Below are 26,421 nucleotides of genomic sequence, written 5' to 3' on the forward strand. Positions count from 1 at the left end.
ACAAAACATTTTATTAATTTTTATTTTTTGTGGTGCTGGGGATCAAGCCGATGGCCTTGTACATGCTAGGTAAGGACTCTACAACTCATGTGCATTCTCTACAATTCTTTTTTTTTTTTTTTTTTCTGTACTGGGGATTGAACTCGGGACCTTGCACTTGCAAGGCAGGTGGCACAACCACTGAGCTAAATCCCTGGCCCGACTCATGTGCATTCTCAAAACTAATGTTTTGATTTTTTTTAGATACGGTCACTGTGGTGCCCAGGTTGGTCTGGAACTCCCCAGCACCATGCCCAGCTAAGGTTTTAATTGTGATGCAGTACAATTCCTTCTACTTTTTTTTTGTTGTTGTTGCCTGTATTTTTCTGTCATGGCCAAAATATCCTCACCAAATCCACTGCATAAAGATTTTCTTCATGTTCTCTCCTAAGAGTCTTTATATTTTTTAGCTCTTACATTTATGTATTTGATCCATTTTGGGGTTAATTTTTGTATACGGTATAGGTTAAAGGCCTAACTTCATTCTTTTGGATTTGTCTATTCCTATGCTTTGGGTTACACATGTATTTTTTTCTCTCTCTTATAAATTTAGGATTGTAATATATCCTGTTCTGTATTTTCTCTAAAAACTATTATGTATGTTACATTCTTAATAAGATGATTATACTGTGGCAATAAAAAAAACATAGCTTTTAATTTCATGAGACTTTGTTGTTGACTGTATTACATAGGCTTAGTGTATAGTGTGCAAAGAAAGGTGCCTTAGCGGCCTCTAGAAACATCAGGTGTTTGGAAAAGAGAACTGGACCAGGGTCAGAGTCAAACAAAACAAAACAAACTAAACTAAAAGTTAGGAAATCAACCCGCTCTAAAGATGAGTGCTCTGTGCTTCAGTAATGGGTTTGAGGAACAACTGGGGTCAAGGACCCTACTCTGGGTTATATTATTACACATTTTACAATTAGAAATGGAATCTAAACGTGTCTGCTAATACGTTGGTGGCCTAGAGACATTTCTTGGCAGTTGACAGCGGGTCCTGGTTGTTTTCTGCTCACGTCAACCCTCAGACCTTAACCACGCCCTCCGGGCTGGCGGCGCGCCCCGCCCCTTACCTCGGCGCTCGCCCCTGCTGCTGCCCGCGCTTTTTTCTCCAAGGCCACGCACCACCCTTGCGCCGGTTTAGGGCTCTGGCCTGGAGGGTGGTCGCAGGCCCAGGAGAACTGCAGATCTCGTCAGGTTATCACCGATGTTTCTGCGGAAAACATATGGGGTGGCTGTCTCCGACCAAAAAAACCAAGCAACAAAACCCTGTGGGGAAGGCGAAAGCCTAGGTCTGCCTTTGCTTGCCACCACACACTCGCGTAGAGACAGGGACCGGGCTGGGGCGCGAGGACCCGGCTCTGCGCGGCCGCCCTGACCCCACACGGAGGAAACGCGCCGGACTGCTCGGGGCGGGGCGCCGGGGACAGGAGGAGCCCGAAGACCATTACAAACTTAGCCTCGCCTAAGGTTGGGAATCGAGGCCCTGGCCGACGGAAGACCGAGTGGGACAATTCCCGACATTGTCACTTAAACAATGCTGACTTCTAATCAGGCCACCTGAGTCAGTGTGCACAGGTGGTGTGGATAGCCTGTCATAAACTTCCTGAGAAGTAAGTTGATCGTAATTGAAATCCAAAACGTAGAGAAGAATCTCAAAAGGTTATTGTGTCTAAGCAGACTGGTTAAAATTATATAAGGCATGCTCCTCTTGAAGATTGATATGGACAAGACTCCACAAGCCTACCTAGTCAGGCTCTCCACGCTTAAATGTTGCCCGTGTACTAATCCTAAGTGAGGCAGTGTGATATAATGGGAACAATCTGGCAGACCCCTAATTATGCCTCTTTTTAAATGTGCTAACCTAGAGTGAAAAGGATATTGTTTAAGGACTATATAAATATTAATTTTTCAACAAATTTGTGTTTTGTATACAACTTGTACCAAAGGACATCCTTTCGGTGACCACTTATTCTTTTTTTTTTTGGTACCAGGGATCGAACTCGGGTCCTTGCGCTAAATCCCCGGCCACCACTTATTCTTGTAACTATTTCTATCTTTATAATCAAACTCTTTACATCATTGTATTGGTTGCTGGTTCCCACTTCAAAGTGGTTGTGTGTAATCATGTTACAGATGTAATTTCACCAAGGCTAGCTCTATGGAATTTATGAAAAATTTATTATGACATTTTTATTATGAATTTATGAAAATTCACTACTTTCTGTGAGCCATTGTATTTATAAAGTTAGGTACAGGCCACCAAATGAATGATGGTGCCTGGTTTATGGATGAGTGGGCTTAATATTCTCTGATTTGGGTAGGAAGATATAGATTTGTCAGTAACCTAGCCAAGTTTTCTATCATATCTTTATGAAAAAGAATTAGTCCTAAATATGTGATATATCTAATTGGTAATGGAATATGATGGACACTATATTTACTAAGACTTAGAGAAACACAAACACATTTTCAAAGCCCCTCCCTCACTCAATTTTATCTCTTTCTTGATTGATTGATTGATTGTTTGATTGATTGATTGAAACAGGGTCTCACTATGTAGTTCAGGCTGGCCTTGAACTTGCAGCAATCCTCCTACCTCAGTCTCCCAAGTGCTGGGATCACAGGTGGGTGCCACCATGTCTGGCAATTTTAACTCTTTACATCATGTTACAACCGCAAAGGTTCTTTTGGAGCTTGTGCCAGAACTGGAACACTGCGTCTGTCAAAGTGAGTGAAAGGTGAGGACAGTATTAGCTACTGGCATGTGCATTCCTGAGAGCCTTGAAGAACAGGTGGGTCAGGTTGCCAAGGTGGAGCAGGTAGGGTAGGAAGCAGGAGCGATTATTATAATGTGTTCTGAATCAGTCACTGATGCCAGGGAGAATGTTGACATCACGTCAGGTCCAAAGTGAGTCAGGAATGAAGAGAACAAAAAAGATGCCTTACCAGGTCAGGAATTATGGACTAAGATGAGTCAGGCTGCCATGGGAAAAAGCCAATGTGTCTGTTATGGCTCGTGTTTAGATGTCGCCTCAAAGGTTCATGCAGATGAGGTGGGGCTTTCTTTTTCAGAGGTGGCTGAATCTGGAATGGATGATGCTGGAATTAAGGGTGTGTGATTACTAAACCACTGTAGTGAGTGATTGGTTTGGTTTTGGCACCAATCCCTGATCCCAGTAGTCTGGATTGGATAAAAGGGGCAGAAAGAAGCTGTTAAACTCTCTTGTTCCTTTTTCTGTCTTCCACAGCCCTGATTTGTTGCCCCTCTGCCACCCTGCCTTGGAGCCAGCCAATTATGGACTGAAACCTCTACGAACTGTAAGCCAAATAAATCTTGCCCCCTTTAACTTTGGGTGTTGGGTATTTTGTCTCAGCAAGAAGAGAAAAGTAACTAAGACAGTGTCTTTGGGTTAATTCTTGTATACAGACACATGCCACCTGGTGACTGAAATCTGTCCTTTTTTTTTTTTTTGTACCGGGGTTTGAACTCAGGACCTTGTTCTTGTGAGGCAGGCAGCAGCACCACTGAGTTAAAACCTTGGCCCTGAACTCTGTGTTTGGGTTAATGGTCAAGTGCTTTCCATAGTTGTCATCATCTTGGTTCTTTTTTAATCTGGTAGTTGCAGAGTTTGCTGTTTCTGTGCCATCACCATTGTAAGGATTTTGCTGGTATTATTTTTGTAATCTTTACACGCAACCCTACAAAGTAGATAATCTATCTGCAGAGGCACTGCAGGTTAACCAGTTCGCTCACTCATGCAATAAATATTAGAGTTATGAGTCTAGCCAGGCTGCTAACTTCAGAGCTTACACTCTGAACTGCTCCTGTACATGGCTTCCTCCAGTTTTAATTCATATGTATTATTTATCATTTCAGTAGGCTGGGTCTAGTCTTTAAAAAGATGGCTAGAGACATGCATATCATACCCAAATATTGTTTCATCTAATTTTTCTTGTTAAGAACTTAAGAAGGGTTGGGGATTTAGCTCAGTGGTTCTTGTGCCTGCCTCACAAGTGCAAGGTCCCGAGTTTGATCCCCAGTACCAAAAGAAAAAAAAAAAAAAGAACATAAAAATTTAAAGAAATACAACTCAAGGGGGGAAAATCTTTAATTTTATCCCTTTTGGACTTCAAAAGCATGCATGTAGTTTATTGCCAAAAAGCATCTGCATTCTTTTCATCAGAATTCTTTATGGCCAATTATGCTCAATTTTGGATCTGTTTATAGAAAAGTAGTCTGGCTGTGTTTTTTCTCTTTCAAGGAAAAAGAGCAATGACTTTGCATTCTAAACTCTCAATCCTTGCACTTTTTCTCTCTGGAGGCTTCTTGGGTTTTTTTTCCCCAGTACTGGGGATTAAACTCAAAGCCTTCACACCTAACAACATCCTCAGCACCTCCTTTCCTTCTTGTTTTTAATTCCAGCACTCTAGGAGGCTGAGGCAGGAGGATGGCAAGTTCAAGCTCAGCTTGAGCAACCTAGTGATTTAGTGATACCCTGTCTCAAAATCAAAAACAAAAAGGGCTGGGGTTGTAGCTCAGCATGAAGGTTCTTGGTTCAATCCCCTGGGACCTTTAAGAGCTGCTTAGCCTCTACCCTCATGAGTGGATTAAGCCTTTATCACTGGAGTGGGTTCCTTATCTAAGGAGTAGGTGTTATATAAAAGGATGAGTTCAGCCCTCTTGCCCTCGCTTTGCACTTCTGCCATGGCATGATGGAGCAAGAACACTCATCTGATGTTGGCCCCTCAATTTTGAACTCCCAGCCCCCAGAACTGTGAACAAATACATTTCCATTCTTTACAAATTGCCAGTATGTGATATGTTGTTCCAGCAGCACAGAACCAACTCGGGCAGCATCTTTACATTTTCCTTTGACTCTGACCTTTGATTCTTCTGCCTCCTTCCATCTTTCAAGGACCTTTGGTTGTACTGGACCCATGTGGATAATCCAGAATAATCTCCTGCTTTCAGATCCTCGATCATCTCGGCAGAGTCCTTTTTGTCCTGTCAGGTAACACATTCAGGGGTTCCAGGGATTAAAATGTGGATACCTTTGGGGGCCTACTAGTCTGTCTATCACACCCATCAAAGCTGCCCACAATCCTAATGGCTGCAAAGCTCTTATCTTGAACTAAATATTATCTACATGTAGTTTTTGAACAACTGATCCTGAGGCTTTGTCCTGTCATTACAAATAGTAAGTTTAGTATCTGCCGCGTAGCTTTCCTTCAGACATCTGAAGGCATGTTGACCCCAGCTCTTGGCTTTTCTCCTGTGGGCAAAAGTATTTCTTTAGAATTTCATGGGCCATACTTCCAAACTCATATCATCCTGGTTGGCCTGTGGATGTCTTGGTTTATTAGTATTTCTTTGAAAGTATGATGCAGTCTAATAAAGAATAGATAGAGCCAGTCTTCATCTGGTTTTAAGCACTGAATTAATCAATGAAGCCCAAGATTATAATAGTCTACTAATATTCCTGTCTGTCCTGCTGAAGGACATGTTTACCTGAAATATCCTGGTACTGTTGGCTTTTTTTTTCCCCCTGTGCTGGGGATTGACTGCAGGGGCTTCAGGCATGCTAGGCAAGCAAATTCTCTATCACCGAGCTACACCCCTATCTCTGTACTGTTAATTTTTAACTGAAATGTTGAATTTTATAATTAGGTGAACCTAATACATCTTTAGTGTCAATGAATAAATTGGTAATCTTTAACAATTACAGGTGATCTACAAATTTAATTATATGTAAGTTTCTGTCCAAAGGACTAATAAGAAAATATTAAGTATAAAAGAGTTCATGGGCTGGGGATTTAGGTCAGTGGTTCTGGTGCCTGCCTCATAAGCACAAGTTCCTGAGTTTGATCCCCAGTACCAAAAAAAAAAAAAAAAAGAGTTCATGATAGAACTTGCAGTGTAGCTGAAGGCTTTGGTCCCAGGGACCATTTATCTGCTTTCTTGAGCCATAGTCATCCAAGCAATATCTAATTATTTTATAATCTGGTCCACTGTTTTCCATCTTGTTCACAAGGCGTTCAGTGTTTTACCTCCTTTATATAGCATTCTCCTTGGCTGCCAATGTACCAATCTTTTTTTTCTTTTGGTACTGGGGATCGAACTCAGGTCCTTGAGCTTGCAAGGCAGGTGGCAGAACCACTGAGCTAAATCCCCAGCCCCCAATGTACCAATTTTATCTAAAATGGAAATAAAGTGTGTGGTTTAACTTGTTTTTGATAAACTCAAGTTGGCTCCCAGTGATCAAGTCTTGTCCTTAAGTACTTGAAAATTACCCATGGAAATGCATTCTAGACTCATGCTAAGCTTGCCAGAGTACAAGATGATGAATATAGCTTCTTTTCTTTTTGAAAAATCATGTTTTTCTGACTCATAGTCTGTTGAAATCTCTTTTTTTATAATTCCTCAACTATGAATCACTGTGATGGCATAGGAGAGGATGGAGATTCTCTAGGTCCAAGCTGGGTTGTGAGACACGTTCAAGCCCCCAGAGACTAATGCAAAGGGCATTCCCCCAAGGAGCACAAGTGTGGGTTCTGCATGTCAGAAAAGCGGGCAGGCCTAAGTGTGGAAGCCAAATCAATGATCAACAGATACAAACAAATAAAATCTGTTGTTTTCAATGTGTTCATTTACTCAAGCGTTTCCTGACAAGTCTTCAAAGAAGTTGGAAGGAGAGAGAAACACTCTTTTTGAGATAAAATGGATGGTGAACCTTTTAGAGACTGTATGTCCAAACGGCAACCCGAAACTCACTTAATTTATCACAAGGTGCCAACACTGCAATTAAACCTGAATACATTAACATCTTTTGTCTTAAAAGAAAAATACAATAACAGAGCTTTCAATGATTACAAACAGCTTTTTATTGAAAGGCAAAAGTTTGCATTGGTGTGCTTTTGCGCAATTAATATGATCTTTGCTGTTGTATGCATGCTGATAATTTGTCAAATCTTGGCTCAGACTTTGTTAGTTTGAGAACAACACATGAAGCACTCGGGTCATCTGTTAGTCTGTTTTTTGTATCAGATTTGATATAATTCAAAGCTGCAAATAGCTGCTTATAAGCATAAGATGATCCAAACAAAGTAAGAAAAGCAATCCCAAGTGCTTTCATTGACTTAAAATTATTTGGCAGAGAATTCCACTTTAAAGATTTCATTTTCAGAACTACCAACTGTGCTGACTTTGCCATCCCTTCACACTCTATTCTGTCTTCTCAAGTGTTGCACATAGGTCACAGAATGTATTTTTCCAAATATAGCTTTCTTGAAATTCCAATAGCTCCATTTCCAGATTTCCAAAATCTATCCAGTATAACCAGGAAAGATCAAATTCTTCAAATTTGGCTTTATCTGGAGAAGTGAGAAAATGCAGTTGTCTCCATCTTATGGAGCTGTAAAAATCTGTTACTAAAATTCTCCTTTGGAGCTGCTACAATGCTACGGAATTCCTTGTAGATTTCCTGATGGCTTGTAGGATTTTCTGCAAGTGTAGAATTTTTTTTTTTTTTTGGTACTGGGGATTGAACTGGGGACCTTGTGCTTGGGAGGCAGGCGGCAGAACCACTGAGCTAAATCCCTGGTCCCTGGAAGTGTAGAATTTTTAAAATGCATTTTTAGATTTGGAAAATATTTTAGCTGCCCACTTTCAAGGTCTCTTTCAAAAATCTGCAGTTTTCTCTCAAATGTTTTGATATTACAAAACATCCTTCCTGCTGTTTTCCCTATACCTTGCAGCTCTTTATTCAGTACACTGAAATATAGGCAAAATCTGTAAAAAAAAACATGAGGTTGTTAAGCCAGGCCATATGAGTGAGCTGTGGATATTCCTACCCTTTTTCATTCATAAACAGCCTAATTTCTTTCTTTCTTTTTTAATGTTTATTGTTGAACTTGTTTGTTTCACAGAAATGTTGATTCTAACACTTATGTGACTTTTATTTTTATTTTTATTTTGTACCGGGGATCAAACTCAGGACCTTGCGCTTGTGAGGCAGGCAGTGGAACAACTGAGCTAAATTCCTGGCCCATCCACAGCCTAATTTCATCCAAGCAGGTTACCAGGACTCATCCTCTGCTCTGCCACTGGACATTATTGTACATGTGTAAGGCATTATACCATGCCTGAACCTCATCAAGAAGTGCTTGAAACTGTCAAAAATTAAGAGCATGAGCCATGATGTAATTCACCATTTTTGTGACATCTTTGAAGAGATCATCTGATTTTTTGCTGCTTTCCCTGGCACAAAGAGCTTCTTGATGTATAATACAATAAAACTGAATCACTAGATGTTTTGCTTTTTTAACAAAGTACTGAATGAAACCAGATGTTGCCCCCACCATGCAAGGTGCCCTGTCACTAGTGATTGAAAGTACTTTTTCTGGTCTTATGTCTTGTGACAAAAAGCCTCCGGCACAGCATTGTAGATATTTATTCCTTGTGTTTTTCCAGCAAATACACGAGTTTCACCAGCTCTTCTCTCATGATGTCACCAACAGCATAACACAAAACTACTACTAGCCTTGCATGATTATTTGTATCTGTGCTTTTATACAAGCACATGGAGTAACAGACTGCCTTTTGTAAGTCAGTGGTGAGCTGCTAACTAACAGCACTTGGCATGTGTAGGACTCGATCTTTAACAGTATTTCTGCCAAGTGGCAGCTCAGAGATGCATTGCATAATTTTATCCTTGTTTGGGAAATCATGAAAAATGGAATTACTCCCAGACAACATGGCCATTTTGATAAACTCCCCGATCAGAGAGGGCCTTACCATGTTTTGCTATGCACAGTGAAATTTGAAAGCTAGCAGCTGTCAGATGATGTGTTTTAGATAGTTGCAAAAACTAAAAGACTGGGAATGACATTTCCTCAATTTCCCTTCAAGAAACTCTTTGCTTTCAGTTTCACCAAGTTCAGCAACACTTTTGTGGGTGGTATCAAAGTGTCATTTGACACTTGATGTGTGACATACAATACTTTCACTACACAGAATACATAATGCTTTCCCATTATGTTTAGTCACTCCAAATGACTCTGTCTGGGCCTCTTGGAATGCTCTTCCACTATCTTTTCAGGGGGTTTTTTGTTTGTTGGTTTGTTTTTTTGCTGTAGTCATTTCTGGTGTTTGAGTGCTTGGAGTCTACAAAAGCATTTTTTTTTTTTAATGAAGCACCCAATACAAATCTATCCCTGTACCAAAAATAGCTAACACTAAAGAGTTGGATATTTCCTGAATCAACAATCTATGGCAGTGATTCTTAGTTGGGGTTCCTCTTGAATTTTTGACTAGCAGCTCAAAAGGGCAATGTTCTACTGAATACCAGCTTTTGACCTGCTCCAATGAAAGCATCTGAATGCATTTCCTACCTTGTGGGGGTTTCTGCTAAAATCACAGCTAGTCCAAGCAAATATATATCCTTGCTCATGTTTTCTTAAACTATTCACAAATAAATGTTGGTCTTGAATGTTGTAGACTCCAAGAGTGCTGAGATCACAAGCCTCCGCCACCATACCTGGCTTTAGTGTTGTGTACTTGTACTCTCAAAATTTTGTGAAGGTTTTAAGTTTAGTCTGTTACTACAATAAAGGAATATATACATATCAAACACAGATTAATTCAAAAATTGACTTTTATATGCCAATGAGGAGAAATATTTTTTGAAAATGGTTATTCTGATCTGGGAATAACTTGTCTCTAATAGTCTCCCAAATAATTTGTTAAATGAATGAAAATGTAATAGGACAACAATTGTAACAATACCTTTCAAATTGTTGGTTTAATATTTTTGTGTGTGTTTGCTAGGAATTGAACTCAGGGCCTCGTGCTTGACAGGCAGGCGCTATGCTGCTGAGCTACATCCCCAGCCTGTTGGTTCAATTTCAGTTTGTCAAATTAGCAAACTTTCTCTCTAATACCTGCAGTCTTATGGTTAGCATTAATAACATGCATACAGGGCCGAGGATTTAGCTCAGTGGCACTGCGCCTGCCTCACAAGTGCGAGGTCTTGAGTTCAATCCCTAGGATCAAAACAAACAAACAAACAAATAAACAAAACTATACGTACAAGGCGAGACACTTAGTGGAGTGAGAGCCATAGACCTTTTTCTTTTTCAGTAGTTAGGATTGAATCCAGGGCCTTTGTATTGAGCTGCATCCCTTTTTATCTCCAGCTCCTCCTCCCCCTTTTGGTGGTATTGGGGATTGAATCTAGGGCTTTTGACTGAGCCACAAGTATAGCCCTTAATTTTGAGACAGGGTCTTGCTAGGTTGCTAAGTAGCACAGGTTGGGCTTGGCGTGGACTTGTGATCCTCATGTCTCAGCCTCCCAGAGTGCTGGGATTATAGTCTCTTCTCACTCTCTCCTCTCTCTTTGTGGTACTGAGGGTCACACCAAGGGTGCTCTACCACTGAACTACGTCCACAGCCCTTTTTATTTTTTATTGTTTTTAAATTTTGAGATAGAGTCTGGCTAACTTGCCCAGGCAGGATTCCAACTTGTGATCAGCCTGGCTCAGCTTCCCAGAGTGCTGGAATTACAGGCATAGACCACCATGCCCACTTAGAAATTTTTAGTAATTACCTATTAGTTTTAAAAAAATGGGGAAAAAATTCAGTCTTTAGGAATCTAGATGTCCCTTCATTTGGTTAGATTTTTAAACTTTTCTTGTTCAGTTTTATAACATATTTAATATTTTAACAAGGAAAGATTTTTTTAAAAATCTAGCATTTATGCTTCCCAGAGTGCCAAGGTGAGCCTCTCAGACCTCCATACCACCACCCCAGAGCCCCAAGGAGGTGAGCTATGCAGGCGCCAGTGCACCTCACCCCCAGCCCCCCACCCCCCCACTGGCTGTGCCAAGCCATTACCTATATCCACACCACAGAGTTGCAGGGGTCATAAAGGACATTGTTCTGAGCTTGAGAATATAGAGTAGAAGCCCACCAGAAAAGTGAAGAAAATCTCTGCAATAAAGGCACACCAGGCCACCTTTGTTGGGGGAGCAGCGGTGTGGAGCAGAGCAGCGCAGTGGAGCAGAGCAGCGCCGCTGCAAGCAGAGCCCAGCCAGGGCTCCACCCCGCCCCAGAGGCTGGGGCACATTGGCCCAAACCAAGGGCCTGCCTGGAAAAGAGCTGCACAGGCACACAAGCAACAGCCAGAGGTTTGCCCCAATACCATCAGTAAGTGCACGAGACCCTAGCCAGAAGCTTGTTCACACAACAGGAACTGGGGTGCACAGCCCCCAGCCAAAGGCCCTCCAGACAACAGCTAGACCTAGCCAGTGGCACACCTAGATACCATCCCAAGTGTGCACAGGCCCCAGCCAGAAGCTCACCCAGACAACAGGTGAGCTCAGGGATCCAGAAGGCCACCTTTCTTTTCTTTCTTTTTTTTTTTCAGAAGGCCACCTTTCTGAACCGAGAAATTAGTGTACTGGTGAGCAGCAGAGAAAAGGCAGCTTTGTGGCTTTCTGAGAATTCAAGACCACTGGGTGAGCAAAAAGTTGCCTCAACAAAAGCACAGCAGGCTGCATCTGTTGAAACGGGAAGACACGTAAACAAGCCTCAACACCAGATTTCCAGATCACCTAAGGCAACCCCAAAGGGAAACGAGATGGAACAATCTGATACTCAATGACCTGGACTCCTTGAACTGGCAATGAAAGAGGATCTGGAAAAAATGAAATCAGAAATAATTTCTTAGATAACAGCAGAGATTGTGCCCATAGTGCAAGATATGTTTAATAAATCTAGAATGAACACAGATAAAAAAAAATAGAGGAGCTGAGGAACATGATGGAATCCATAAAACACATCCAAACAGATTTTCAGGAGATTAAAAACTCCATTGAAAGTTTATGCAGCAGAATGAGCCAATGTGAGGACAGAATTTCAGATATAGAAGATTGCAGTTAGTGACCAGGAAAAAAAAATTTCTTTAAAATAGTAAGGGACCATGAGAAATCGGTCCAGTAGCTGCTAGACGATGCAAAGAAGAATAACATAAGACTGATTGGAAAAAAAAAAAAAAAAAAAGACTGATTGGAGTCAATGAAGAAACAGGAGAGAGTGCAGATGACATAAAACAAACTCTTCACAGAAGTGATGGCAGAAAACTTCCCAAGGAGGGGAAAAGAACTTGACATACAGATAAGGGAGGCACATAGGATTCCAACTAGCCTTGATCAAAAAAAATCTACACATAAGCACATAATTGTTAAGATTCCAGAAACCCAACAGAAGAACAAAATTCTACAAGCACTTAGAGAAAAGAAACAAATCACATACAAAGGAAAGCCCATCAGAATCACAGCAGACTTCTCAATGCAAACCCTCAAGGCAAGAAGAGCGTGGAGTGACATATTTCAAGCTCTAAAGGAAAACAGCCTCCAACCCAGATTGATGTACCCTGCAAAACTATCTTTCAAAATTGATGGAGAAATAATATACTTTGATGACAAAGAGCACCTTAGGAACTTCATGAATACCAAACAAGCACACCAAAACATTTTACACAATTTCCTAGGAAAATACAATGAAGATCACAACCCCAGGAAGCCCAGCAGAATGAATCTATTGGGCATGACAAGAAATTAAAAGCAAAGGGGGGACCTGGTCCCAGCACCCGGAAGGAAGCTCCCCCGCCACCATCCCAAGCTCCTAGGGCAGAGAAGGTGAGCCAGGTGAGCCACCCAGGTGCCAGAAGCACCCCACTCCCAAGGAAATGAGAAGACACATAAACAAGCCTCAAAAACAGACTTCTGGATCACCTAAGGCAACCCCAAAGGGAAATAAGATGGAACAATCTGATACTCAACCACCTGGACTCTCTGAACTGGCAACAAAAGAGGATCTGGGAAAAATGAAATCAGAAATAATTACTCAGATAACAGCAAAGATTTTGCTCATGGTGCAAGACATGAATCTAGAGAGGACACAAATAAAAAAATAGAGGATCTGAGGAACATGATGGAATCCCAACATAGGAAACAAATGGAATCCATAAAACAGATGCAAACAGATTTCCAGGAGATTAAAAACTCCATCGAAAGTCTGTGCAGCAGAATGAACCAATGTGAGGATAGAATTTCAGATATAGAAGAAAAGATTGCAATTAGTGACCAGGAAAAGAAAAATTGCTTTAAAATTGTAAAGGAACACAAGAAATCAATCCAGCAGCTGCTAGATGATGCAAAGAAGAATAACATAAGACTGACTGGAGTCAATAAAAGCAAAGGGGGAGAATCCAACAAAAAGAAAAAGTCATGACAATAAGTCAGTATGTATGAGTTATAACCATCAATGTTAATGGTCTCAATTCACCAATCAAAAGAAATAGACTGGCAGAATGGGTCAAGAAGCAAGATCCAACAATATGCTGCATACAAGAAACACAATTTAAAAAGAGACTCATAGACTGAAAGTTAAAGGGTGGAAAACAATACTCCATGTGACAGGAACCTGAAAAAAAGCAGGAGTAGCTATCCTCTTTGCAGATCAAGTGGATCTCAAAATCTGAAACACTTCTGGTCCCAAGAATTTCAGATAAGGGACAGTCAACCTGTATGTACAAATCTATTTTGAACGTGTGTTTTCATTTCCCTTAAGTAAAAACTTAAGAACAGAACTGTTGGTTCTTAACAGTAATACAACAAATTTCTATATTGTTTTCCAAAATGGTTTTATCATTTTATATTCACATTAGCAGTATTAGAAAGTTCTAACTGGTTCACACCTAAGCTGACATTTGTTCTTTTAAAACCTTTAACTTCATCTCCCTCATGAGTGTATAATTCAATCTTGTTATTTTACTGATTAGTATTTTTCTGATTCTAGTGTTGCACACCTTTCCTTGTGCTGTACTAGCTACTTAGTATCTTCTTGTGTCTACTTTTTAATTGGATTGTCTATTAATGAGCTGTAAGAGTTCTTTATATATTCTGGTCATGGGTTATATGTATTATAAATATGTTCTGGTTAAGGACTACTTTTCATTTTCTTAACGATGTCTTTTAAAGTTCTAAATTTTGATGGAATATCATTTATCAATTTTTTTCTTTTATACACCATGTTTTTGGTATCCTAGGAAATTCTTGCCTACCCTAAATTCATAAACATTTTCCCTTATAATTTCTTCTTAAAGTTTTATACTTTTAGTCTTTCATGTTTAGGTTCATAGATCCTTTTAAGTTATTTTTATGTATGGAAATAAACGGTTGAGGTTAATCTTTTACACACAGATACCAGGTGTTCTAGTACCATTTGTTGAAAACATATTTTCCTCTGCTCTTGAGTTTATGTTCTATAAAATGTTAATGTTAAATAATCTTTCAAAACTCTGTGGACCATATATGTGTGGTTCTGTTTCTAAATTCTCTGTTTTATTCCATTGATCTATATGTCTTTCCTTATGCCAACATTGCCTTGATTACTGTAGCTTTAGAAGAAGTCTTAAAATTAGGTAATAAGTGTCTTCCAACACTGGTTTTTTTTTCCTTTTCCTTTTCCAGGTCCTTTCTACTCCTACATAACTTTTAAATTTCAATATCCAATTCTTCATTTATAGCAAGTATACATAGACCTGAATTTTTATATATACCTTGTGTTTTCTAATCCTGCTAAATTCAAATGCAAGTTCTAGGGGCTTCTAGAGATTTCTTAGTATTTTCTCTGTAGATGATCATTTCATCTACATATAAAGATTTTACTTCTACCTATCCAATCCTATCCTAATTGTGTCATTTTATTGCCGGACTATTTTGGTTTGGGCCTATGTTTCAAAGTTTAACGGACAGATGAAGAGTAGGCATATCTGCCCTTGTTCCCCACCTTAGGGAGAAAGCATGATATCTTCTCCATTCATATAAGGCATTTTTGCTAGAAGTATGGAGTACATGTCTTTGATCTGTTGAGAAGGTTTTGTTCTACTGCTAGTCTCCTGATAGCTTTTACCATGAACAGCTGTAGAATTTAGTCCAAAACTCTTTCTCCAACTAGTGACAAGATCATATGGCTTTTTCCCTTCCTCTGTTAAAATGATGACTTATGTGGGCCGGGGATTTAGCTCAGTGGTTTTGCCGCCTGCTGCACAAGCACAAGCACAAGGACCTGAGTTCAATCCCCAGTACCAAAAAAAAAACCAAAAAACCCAAAATGATGAATTATGGGGGGTGGATCTTCCAATGCTGAACCAACACTGCCATCCCTTTAATAAAATCACTTACTACATACTGGCAGATCTGACTTCTAATAGTTTGTTTTGTTAAACAAATTTCTATCTATGGTCATACTTTTCTCTTCTAGTATCTTTATCCAGTTTTAGAATTAGCACAATGTTGATTTCCTAAAATGAGGGGAGAAGTGTTCCTTCTTTTTTCTGCTTTAAATGTTTGATATAATTTATCAGTTAAAATGTATATGAGCCTGTTGTCATATAGGTAGGTTTTCAAGTTAGGAATATACTTTCTTTAATAGGTACTATTCAAATTTTATATTTCCTCCAGAGTCAGTTTCATTAATTTGTCTTCCAAGGTACTTCTTAAGAAAGTTGTCAAATTTATTTCAAAGAAGATTTTTGTAATATGCTTTCTATATCCTTTTAAATTCTGTAAAATCTGAGGTAATGTCCTCTAAATCTTGATATTGTAATTTTTAAAAATGTATAATTGATACTGTGTAATAGGAAGAAAAGGTCTAAAGGAATAGGGGAAGGGGGAGGGGGAGGGGAAAAGAAAGAAGGGAAAAGAAAAAATATGAGAAAAGGAAAAAAATAGTAACAAAGTCTTTGTAAATAGGGAAGGGTGGAGGGGGTGAAGGGAGGGCAGGGGAAGGGAAAAAAAATAAGAACCAAGTTAGTCATGTAAAGGTACAAGATCCCAATGATGAATGTAGCTGTATTTTATACCTAAAATATACCATTAAACAATGGAAAAAAATAAATCTAGCATTTATAGCTCCATGTTTTTAAGTGAAATGCAAAGACTCTTCCCTTCTAATGCTAAGTAGATGCATTCTTGTAGAACACATTCTGACTGCAGAAACCTTGTGTCCCGGCCCTGTAACTGGGGCTGGGAGTTCAGTAAATGTTTATATGTGAATTCATCACCTTTAGATTGCCTATGAAGAGAGCAAAGTAGTACACAGGAGATTTTTACTCACTTCATTTAGTACAGTATCTTTCCTTTTTTACACCTGTGTGATATTTTATTGTCTCTGGAGAGCAAAAGTAGTCTGAAGCTCAAGGGGAAGTTCTTGAGGACCTGAGCGATGAAATGAACAGAAATGAAGGCCTAAATTCTATTTCCACCCATTTGACTTGTTCTTCAGCATTAGCCAGATTTTTTTTTCCAGTACCTCCTCCACAAAATGGGTCAAGTTAGTTAAGGAAGGTTAGGAGTTTTGAGGACAAGTGAACAGATGAATATAAAGAACTGTACTTTAAACCTGGCATGGTGGTGCACGCCTATAATCCTAGCTACTTGGAAGCCACAGCCAAGAAGATCACAAGTTTGTGGCCAGCCTGGACAATTTAGTGAGAACTTGTCTCAAAATAAAATAAAAAAAGGGCTTGCATAGCATGCTCCCAGTGCTGAGAAGAAAAGAAAGAATTGTATAGTGTAACAGCTACAAAAACATTATGCACATTTGAGAAAAATATGGTACTATGTTAAAAAAGTTAGAATGGAATTCTTTGATTGAGTGCCCTATAAATACTATTATTGGCTCTCTCCCTCTTGTTACCTTTGCTGCCTTGTGCACGCCATGTTGTTTCTCCTCTGCAAGGCCTGTTTGTCATCCCTGCCTTGGAGCCAGCCGACTATGGACTGAAACCTCTAACTTGTATGGAAGCATCAGTAAACATTTGCCAAGTGAATGAAGGGAAGGAGGAAACTAACTATGTCATGTTGTGGAAAAGGGCCAATGGCATTGGTTATGAAGAGGAAGGTGGCCCAGAAGCTTGCTGCTCAGAATGCTTTGACAGATGCATTCCCGAAAGTGTGCATCTTGGCTCTGGGGTGGAACTCAGGACCTTGTGCTTGTGAGATAGGTGCAGCACAACTGAGCTACATGGCCAGCCTTGCAGTGCTTTCTCTGAGCTTTGCTCATTGTATCCCAGGGCGTTGTGGTTCTTGGAGAATAAAAATTGCCCCTGCCTTCTGATCTGAAGTATCTACTGGTCCCATGGTCTCCATCCTGGGTTCCAACTCCCTTTGAAATTGTGAAGTCATCACAGTGGGGATGTCTATGAAGCCCAAATCTGACACAGAGGAGTGAGTTCTGAAACATGGAACCCTTACTGCGTTCAGAGCAAATGGCAACACTGTGGAAGAAATTGCCTTCAGATGTGCTCTCCTGCCTCCACCCCACCTGGTCTTGATCTTGCTTGGAAGCAGTGCAGCCAAGGGGAGGAAGACTCACTCTGGGTTTCAGGGTGGAGGAGGAAGAGCTCCAGTTGCCAGGGCTGGACCAGTATTTCTGATAGAGCAGAGCTAAACAGTAAGACAGGCCCTGGCCTTGCCTCCATTTTTTTCTCCACAGAATGTTTTGTTTTGGAAATGTAAGTATATGTGGCTGGGCTCCTGCCCAGTGTATCAAAGTGGTGTGTGGCTGTTTGAACTGTGTGACCTTTCAGGAATGTTCTGTTAAACCCTGCCCTCTCCCAAGAAGGTTCTGTTAAGCTCTGGACCCTGTCAGGAATGTTCTGTAACTCCGTGCCCACCCCCCCCCACCCCCGCTCCGCTTCAATGAGCATGCTCACCTACCCTGTGACTCCCTATATAAGGAGGCTCTCATTTCTGGTAGAGTGCTCAGACTCCTCTACTAAAATGCTTATCGCCACCTCTTCAACTGACCATCGGATTCTCAAGTCTTCAAAGAATGAGAGCTGTGACCCGGAGCTGCCACACTGAGCAATAAAGCTCGGCTGTGCCTCAGAGATGTGTTTCAGAGCTACCACACTGAGTTGTAATATTTGGCTATAGCACAGAGCTGCTCCTCTCTGCTGCAACACTTCTGAGCATCCCAAGACCAAGCCCTAACTTCCATGGGAAGCTCTTCCCCATCCCACCCAATGGCTGGTGCAGGCCCAAGACCACACATTGGCATTGCTATGGAGAAGAGGCCCTGCAAAAAGCCACTGTCTCCTTTTAAGGGAAAGAGAGTCAGGCCTGGGCACTGGTGGGCAGCCCTGAGAAAGGTTTCCTCCGCTATGATGTCATACAGAAAGGGTGGGGTGTGGCAGAATGTGGGTGAGCTCTGTTACCAAGGCACTTGCCACACAGGTGGCTGCCAGAAAGGTTCTAGCACACCTAGGGTCAGCACCCTACTGGCCTAGATCTGTGCAACTGAACCTTGCCCTACATGTTTTCGCTTTGTTTTTGGGCTACATTGTTGGTGCACTGGCAACAGATATGCCTGTCCATCCTGGCTGTCCCACAGCCAGGCTGGACCCCATACCCAGTTCAGCTGAACTCTGAGCCCCTAGCAGCTAATAAGCCCTCTTCCCTTGATTCTGATCTCCCAATCAAATCACTCACTGCCCTTACTCCCCCAGAAGAGCCTGGGGGCTTTGTTTACCCGGATTCCTCGGTGCCCACCAAGATGTTGTCGCCACCTCAGAGGTTTGCTGGACAGCTCTTCCCACAGATGGATAAGGTTGCCGCCCCACATCAAGGTCTGTGTGCCAAGCTACCTTGGCAAGAGAGGCTCCAAAAACTGGTTCTGATGGTAGATGGGGGTCAGAATCAATTTCTAGCTCTGCCTCCTCGCCTCAAAAGGAAGATCCAGACTTCTGGGCTCCATCACATTGCAGACCACCAGGCAGGTGAAGTACCTTTTGTACCTCTGGACAGGCAGCAGTCAAAAGCAGCAAAGTTTCTTTCACACCTGAACAAGGAGGAGGAGCAGGATCAGCATCAGCAACTCCCTGAAGTGGTGGTTGGAACTCCACATCAACTTGAAAAACCTAAGTTTCAGCAGCAGGGGATCCTAGCTCAGTCCTCAGTGTCCCCTGAGCAGTTTGGACCTTTCACTGAGAAGGAAGAGGCTCCAACTCAGCAGCCCAACCCTGCCATGAAGGATAAACCTTCTGCATCCCAGGGCAGGGTCCCAAGTTGGCATGCAGAGCTTCCTGAGGAGCGTTCTGGACACCAGCAGGAGAACTCAGCTCTGTCCCCAAACTTCTCTGCCAGAGGTGCACTTCAATCAGTCCACCACGAGCTCCCAGCTCAGCCTCGGAGACCCTCTGTGAGTGCTACAATGACATTTGTAGCCCAGCTTCTGAGCTACCTGAGGACATGACACCATCTCCAGTCCCCCAGGAGGCTGCAGCCCCACCTTCAGGGCCACCTAAGGAGCTGGAACCTTCTCCAGCTCAGCAGATGACACCACCTCAGCCTGTAGAACTCCCTGAAGTGGGCAAAGTCTCCGTGCTGCTGCCAGCCCCATCTCCACCCCCAGAGCCTCCTGAGGAGGTAGAGCTTTCTCTGGCTCAGTCAGTGGACCCATCTCAGCATCCACATGAGCCACCCAGTGAGAGTGTAGCTCCCCCTCCAGCCCAATATGATATTATAGTTTCATTCCCAGTGCAGAACCAAGCTGTGCTGCCACCATTGCCCAGTGTTGCATCTGATTATTTGGACGTGGAAACCACTATCACTCCAGTATGCACTGCAGAGGGTGAACTTCCTACTGGCCTCCAGAGGTCTGCAGCTGTTCATGCAAGGCCCGCCAAGGTGACATTTCCACCACCAAACCTGATTCTGGGCACAGTTGGACCTTTGGACCCAGAGCTTACCAGAACTCCACCATGGACTGCAGAAGCTAGAGTTTCTCCAGCTATGCAGAAGCCCTCCTCCCAGCCTGCAGACCCAGCTGAGTCTGTCACTCAACCTCCAGTGCCTCCTGAGACGGGAGCTCCAAATCCTCATCAGGAGCCCACTCAACATCGCCCATCACCCCCGGTCACAGGCCCATTTTCCCACATGGATCCCAGCAGCTCTGCCGTGCCCTCCACAGAGGCTGCACACTCTCCGTCCCTGCAGAAATCTACAGCTCCTCCTGTAACATGGACTGGGGTGACGCTGCCACACCCAGACCAGGTTCAGGCTCAGCATCCAATCCTGACTGAAGTCACCACTCAACCATTGGAGGGGAAGCCTTTAACCGTGCTAAGTGCACAGAGCAGCACAACACACAAGGACATATGCGAGCTCTGTTCCTGCCAGGAGGAGACCCTGTCTTGCACTGACCTCGGCCCCACCCGCAGGCTGCACGAGGTGCCTGCCCTTGAGCCCAGTGCCCACAACAGGACCTTCACCATCTTAAATTTCCAAGGAAATTCTATTTCTTCCCTTGATAAGAATGTTTGGAGAACATACCAGTGGGGTGAGAAACTAAATCTCAGTGAAAACTCCCTGACTGAATTACGAAAAGACTCCTTTGCAGGCCTGATGTCCCTGCAGTACTTAGATTTATCCTGAAATAAAATACATTCAATTGAAAGAGGGACATTTGACTCACTACCCTTTTTGCAGTTTGTAAATCTTCACTGCAATTTTGTTTCTCAGATCAGCTACGGAACATTTCATGCATGGCACAGGATGCAGTTTTTACATCAAGTAGTCCTCAACAATAACCCTCTGACAACTATCGAAGATCTATCTTTTTTTAAATTACCAGCATTAAAACACCTAGACTTAGGAGCAACACACGTGCCCCCTGCAGTGCTAGAGAACATCCTCACCATGACTCTGGAGTTGCAAAAACTGATCTTGCCGAGCCACATGGCCTGCTGCCTCTGCCAAATTAAGAGTGATATCTAGGTTGTGTGCCCGACAGTCAAGCTGGACTGTGACAGCACCTGTCTGTCCAACACCATGCAGTGCCTTGAGGCAGCAGCCATGGGGAATGTGGATGGGGCACTCATGAAGGCGCTGCAGGCCCGCAACAACAGCACCAGTGCCCAACTGAGCATCAAGCCTGAGATGTTGTCTTCATAACAAAGTGTGGGCCCCTGATTGGGCATCATGAATGACCAGCTCAAGTTTCATGACCAAAGTGACGTGACTGACACCCTCAGCTACATGATGCCCTATCTCTCAGAGGGAAACCCAGAGGATGTGCAGTCAGCTCTACTGCTACTCATTGCAAGGCTTTTTCCAAATGCGTTTCATGGAGATAACACAGATTCTTTAAAAAAAGATAAAAAGAAGTCCTCCTTTATCCATGAATCCAACAAAAATAAATTGGAAGAGCTGTATTTGCTCAGAAATTGGTTAAATATAGAAATTCAGAAAAAAATGTAGGAGGTTAAGAAGGAAGAAGACACTGTCAGGTTTATACAGCCCAGCATTTTGGGTCCCACCTTGGAGCCTCAAATATCTAGAACACTGGGAAGGGCTCCAACACAGGAAAACAGCATGAGGGAGGACCTGAGAGGAAGGAGAAGGCTGCACCCAGTGGACAGGGTCCTCAGGGGCCTGAAGGGCACAGGTAGAAGGCTGCTGCAGGACAGGTGGAAGCAGCAGGTCAGGGGCAGGCAGGTCACCTGGTCCCTTGCACAAGTAGCCTTGGGGACCCCAGTGCCATGGAGCTGGAGCAGCATCATGAGGGCCCCCAGGCCCAGGAACCTGGCCAGATACTCCATCCTCACAGAAGGACAGAGGGCAGCTGCCCCTTCCTCCCTGCCAGCTCCCTGGCTGGGCAGGTCCCCCACCTCCACCCCTGCCAGAGCCCAGCCTGTGGTGAGAGGCAGAGTGAAAGACTTCACCCACAGCATATGGTTTCTAAACCACGGGCAGGACAGAGTGCTAAGAATGAAGGCAACTCCACCTGCCTGGCAGTCACAAAAGCGTCGTCTCTTGGCTGAAACTCTCTTCCCTGTGTCCCTCAAAACAGCCCAGGCCAACCTGAGGGCACAGCTCACCAAGGGAAATGCACGCAGTGGCCTGAGCCCAGCAAAGAGGCCTGGGTTCTGGGAACTGAGGAGCCTCATGGACTCGCCTCCAGGAGGCTTCCCGTCAGCACCAGGGGACCTTCGTGTGTCTGCTGCAGACTCTGCCTCGGGCTCGGCCTCGACCCCCACACACACATCACCTCCCCAGTGCTGCCGTCCCTGGGGGTCGGGTTAGAAACGCAGCTGAATCACTTGCTGCAGCCGCTCATCCCTGACGACAACCTGAGAAGGTTCTTCGCCCAGGTCATCAGCATTTTGAAAATGGACTGCGCTGAGGCCCCCCCCCCCCCTGTGCCAAGCTCATCTCCAAGTCTCACCGCCTGCTGATGCTTCTGACTGATCAGCGGGAGGCCACGGTGTCCCAGGCCCGGGGGGAGCAACAGCAGCTGTATTCTGACCCCGTGGTCATGGAGGGGACAGAAGCCCATGGCAAGCAGAAGGGACAGCAGACACCTTGGATGTTTAGAGAACATGTTCTTGAAGGCATGTATATATACAAATGCATCATTGGGGCATTAGCAGCCCTGGCTGTGATACGGATAGCTGTCATCATCGTCCTCTGCGTCAGGCAGAGTTACCAGCACAGAAGAGCCAGAGTAGATGATCCAGAGGCCAGGAGGAAGCCCAGCAAAGAGGCCAAGCCTGCAGAATCAGCCAGTGACAGGGAGAATGACAGGGAGAGTGATGAGCTAGTGGAGATCCTCACCGACTGGCCTCATCCTGCACGTGACCAGCAAAGCTTATTTTTCCTTCGTCAACAAAAACTTTCTCATCTCCTGCTAAAAAAAAAAAAAATACTATTATTGTTTTTATGGATGAGATTTATATCTTTTAGTTAATCTAGGAATTTGGTCCAGTTCAGGTGTGTATGTGAGAGCGTGTGTACGTAATCTTTTATTTTTCTTTCACATCAGGATTATTTATTTTTGTCAGACACAGATAACATCACTTCATGGAACTACTCTAAGTGGCAGTTTAGAGTAATAATTTATACTTAAGGTCTTATAAAGCTAGATTTTTTTAAATGAAGCATATATAATGAAACCTTCCTTTGCTTCATGAAAATTTATCACTTACAATCTGTGTGCTTTTCTGTGTTTGTTATTCTTCAGTTAAATATATGCCAATAAACAAAAGGAAAACATGCTATAGTAGGTAGAGAGTATGAAAATTACCCCCATAATCATTAAAAGTTCCTATTCTGCTCATAATGTATCAGCTTGTTTTAATATAGAAGTAATAGTTCACACTACTATTGAATTGAATGGTGGATAAAAGACCCAAACATTTTATCAAGAAGGTATACAGGCAGCAAATAAGCACATGAAGATTTCCCACACATCATTAATCATTAGAAAAATGTAAATTGAGATTACAATGAGATATCATTACATACTTATTAGAACTTCTAAAATTAAAAATAATGGTAAGCCATATAAGTGAGGTTAGAAAGAAACTGAAAGTGTAGTGGTACATACGTGAATTCCCAACACTCAAGAGGCTAAGGCAGAAGGATTACCACAAGTTCAAAGGCAGCCTCGGCTACATAGTGAGTTCAAGGCTAGGCTGAGCGATATAGCACAACACTGTCTTAGAGAGAGAGAGAGAGAGAGAGAGAGAGAAACTGGATCTGTCATACATTGCTGGTGGGAATATAAAGTGGTGCAGCCACTCTGGAAGCCAATTTGCAAGTTTCTTTAAAAACTAACCATATACTTACACATGACCCAGCAGTCACTCTTCATGGCATTTGCCTCAGAGAAATGAAAACTTGTTTTCACGCAAAAATGTTCATGGAAACTCTGGTTTTAATAGTCAAAAATTGGAAACAAGTCAGATGTCATTCAGTAGATGAACCGTTAAACAAACTGTACGTCCACACCACAGAATTCTTCTCAGCAATGAAAAGGAATGAACTATTGATACTTGCGACAACTTGGATAGATCTAAAGAGAAAACATTGAACAAAAAAAGTCAGTTTCTGTAGGGAACAGGGGAAGGGGATGTTACCAGAACCTCTGCAGTGAGTCCTGGTCTCCTGCGAGCCACGGCAGCACACAGCAAATTACAGGAAAGGTAGAAAACTGAAACTGAGAGGAAGCTGAGCTTTGGGTCTGATCAGTGCTGCTCTGGGCAGCAAAGACGAAAGCCCCCAGCTTACTGCACCTTTTATTCAGTACATCGGGAGAAACAAAGTGTAACAAATGACTTGCAGAGAGTTCAGTACATCCTGCGTAAATAAGATGTAACAATCCAAGATCAAGGAGGAACTGAGTAGATGTTTGTTCCTCCCAGGATGTTCTCAGCTCCCAGGATGTTTCTTGTCCTGGAGAATCACAGACAGCATCACCGGATCATTGAGGTCTCAGTTGTGACCGGAGGCCAAAATGGAGTTATGTCTCGTAATTCCATACCTGGGCTGTAGACAGGAGAACTAAGCTAACCAAATGATTTTACCCTAAAATTATGTAGCATTGCTCCCGACAAGTGTCCAAGGGCATCATTCTATTTACATACCATTTTTTAGGGTGGACAAAATTATATAGATAGGGATGAGTAGCAGCCAGGAGTGTGATATGAAGGTGGAAGAGGTGTCCGAAGAGAAAAGGGCAGCTCGAGGGATCCTGGATGGTGATGGAACAGTTCTCTCCCTTGATATCGGTACTCATTACACAAATTTATACATGGGACAAATGCATAGAATTTCACACACACACATATAAATGCGTGCATGTGAGACTGGTGAAATGTGAATAAAGTCTGGATTATACCAATTGGGGTTGCACTATAATTGGGGGAAACTGGGTAAAATATGTGGAACTTCTGTGTGCCTAATGTTTCAACTTCCTGTGAATCTATAATTACTTCCATCTATTTAGATTTTCTACTTAGATTCTTTTCTAGAAATTTCCCTCTTCCCCTTCCTTGGGATTGTGAAGAAAGCAGTCGTGTTCAATCTGAACTGTCCCAAATCTGGATGACAGATCATCAGTCCATGCATAGACATCTGTCCCAGCATGGGCCAGGGGAGGTTCTCCCAGGGAACATGCCGCTTGGACTGAGAGAAAGAGTGCATGTGTCTGGACTATCATTTGTAAATTCAAGCATTGCATGGGGCATCTTATTTTCCATTGTGTGATTAAGGGAAACAACCAACCTGGCTGACAGAGAGAAGGTGGGATGAATTAAGCAGGTGTACAAAAGAAGGGAGAGTCAGGATAGTCTTTTTTTGTTTTCTTTTCAGTACTGGGGGTTGGACCCAGGGCCTCTGTAATGAGCCACATCCTAGCCTTCTTTCATTTTTTGAGTCAGATTTTGCTAAGTCACTAAATTCCCCAGGCTGGCTTTCAACTTGTGATTGTCCTGCCTCCGCGTCGCAGAGTGCTGGGATTACATGCAAGTGTCACCACGCCAGGCCTGGAGAGTCCTCCTGACCATTCACCTTTCTGGCTCCTTAGGTCCAGTTTAATTTCTGTCTTTGGGTTCTGTGAGATAGTTCTGAACCTTTTAAATAAATTCATCTTCTTCTCTAAGTCAGATCTATTTGGATCTCAATTACTTGTGACCATAAAGAATCCTACTCTGTACATCTAGAAAATTCCCCATATTTATCCTGAGGCTTACACTTAGAATATGGTCTTTGTTTTCTTTTTTACTTTAAGAAGTTGACTTGGGGTGGGGATGTAGCTCAGCAGCACAGTGCCTGCCTGGCAAGCGTGAAGTCCTGAGTTCGATCCCCAGTACCAAAAAAAAAAAGTTGACTTGACAGTATCTATGACAAAGACTGCTGCTCCCCATAGCATAGGTACACAGGATGTACTAAAGGTCATCTAACCTGTCCCTCCTGTTTTTAGATGATAAAATTGCATGTTGAGAGACTTAGCCACATAGCCAGTTGCTTGAAGACCTAAAACCAGCACAGTGTCACCTCCATCACTTGGAGATGGCATAGTAAATCCTACAGTGAGGCATCAGGAGGTGCCAAGGAGGGTTTTATTTGCTTGTTTTCAGTGTACTAGCTAGGTAATTAATGAACTAGAACATGCTTCACAAGGATCTACTGGAGAGATCAAATGAATGAGGAATGCAGAGTAGGGATATAAATAGTTTTAATTAGAAGGTACTTAATACTAAAAAAAAACCTTATTATTAGTCATGGAGATAGTCCATTTGTCACTTAGATATACATAACAATTTCAGAATGGATTACTCAAACATTTTCATTCACATAGTATGTAGACAGAGGAAAAAACTGAAGACTGTACTAAACAGGATGTGACTACAAAGTGACGTAAACTTCCTGAGAAGCAGAGGATTGCTTGGAAACTTCCTGCTTGTCACAGCAGAGAGACAAAGGCTACTAGAACACATTAGTCTTTTTCTCTCAGTCCGGTCTTCTATA

At 42.6% G+C, this 26,421-nt stretch overlaps 1 protein-coding gene and 2 long non-coding RNA genes across 5 annotated transcripts in view; 2 read left to right on the forward strand and 1 right to left on the reverse strand.

Annotated features, from left to right (window-relative positions):
* LOC110346256 (uncharacterized) overlaps positions 1 to 1,291 on the reverse strand; it is a 43,530-nt gene extending 42,239 nt beyond the window's left edge. Inside the window, exon 1 of the long non-coding RNA XR_015445767.1 lies at positions 1,113 to 1,291. This is a non-coding gene — a long non-coding RNA (uncharacterized LOC110346256). The remainder of the gene's footprint in view (positions 1 to 1,112) is intronic.
* A 195-nt stretch (positions 1,292 to 1,486) lies between these two features.
* The window catches only part of LOC110346255 (uncharacterized), a 32,781-nt gene continuing 7,846 nt past the window's right edge, over positions 1,487 to 26,421 (forward strand). Inside the window, exons 1-4 of one of the 3 annotated variants that reach the window (XR_015445766.1) lie at positions 1,487 to 1,652; positions 3,291 to 3,360; positions 4,959 to 5,054; positions 11,466 to 15,815. This is a non-coding gene — a long non-coding RNA (uncharacterized LOC110346255). Of the gene's footprint in view, positions 1,653 to 3,290; positions 3,361 to 4,958; positions 5,055 to 8,036; positions 9,804 to 11,465; positions 15,816 to 26,421 lie in introns of those variants that run through there. The other 2 variants (XR_002390183.2, XR_002390182.2) reach the window with 2 other exon arrangements.
* LOC101704902 (uncharacterized) lies at positions 15,876 to 24,864 on the forward strand. The gene has a single exon (XM_021246646.2). It carries the CDS (start codon positions 19,360 to 19,362, stop codon positions 20,542 to 20,544), a length of 1,185 nt encoding a protein of 394 aa, XP_021102305.2. The 5' UTR covers positions 15,876 to 19,359; the 3' UTR covers positions 20,545 to 24,864.

This window comes from Heterocephalus glaber, unplaced genomic scaffold (genome assembly GCF_053883595.1).
Source record: "Heterocephalus glaber isolate CG9 unplaced genomic scaffold, H.glaber_assembly_v1.0 deba00001662, whole genome shotgun sequence".
Lineage (NCBI taxonomy): Eukaryota > Metazoa > Chordata > Mammalia > Rodentia > Bathyergidae > Heterocephalus > Heterocephalus glaber.

Coding starts and splice junctions, on each gene's coding strand:
- LOC101704902 (XM_021246646.2), top strand. CDS start 19,360: ATGACACCATCTCCAGTCCCCCAGGAGGCTGCAGCCCCACCTTCAGGG.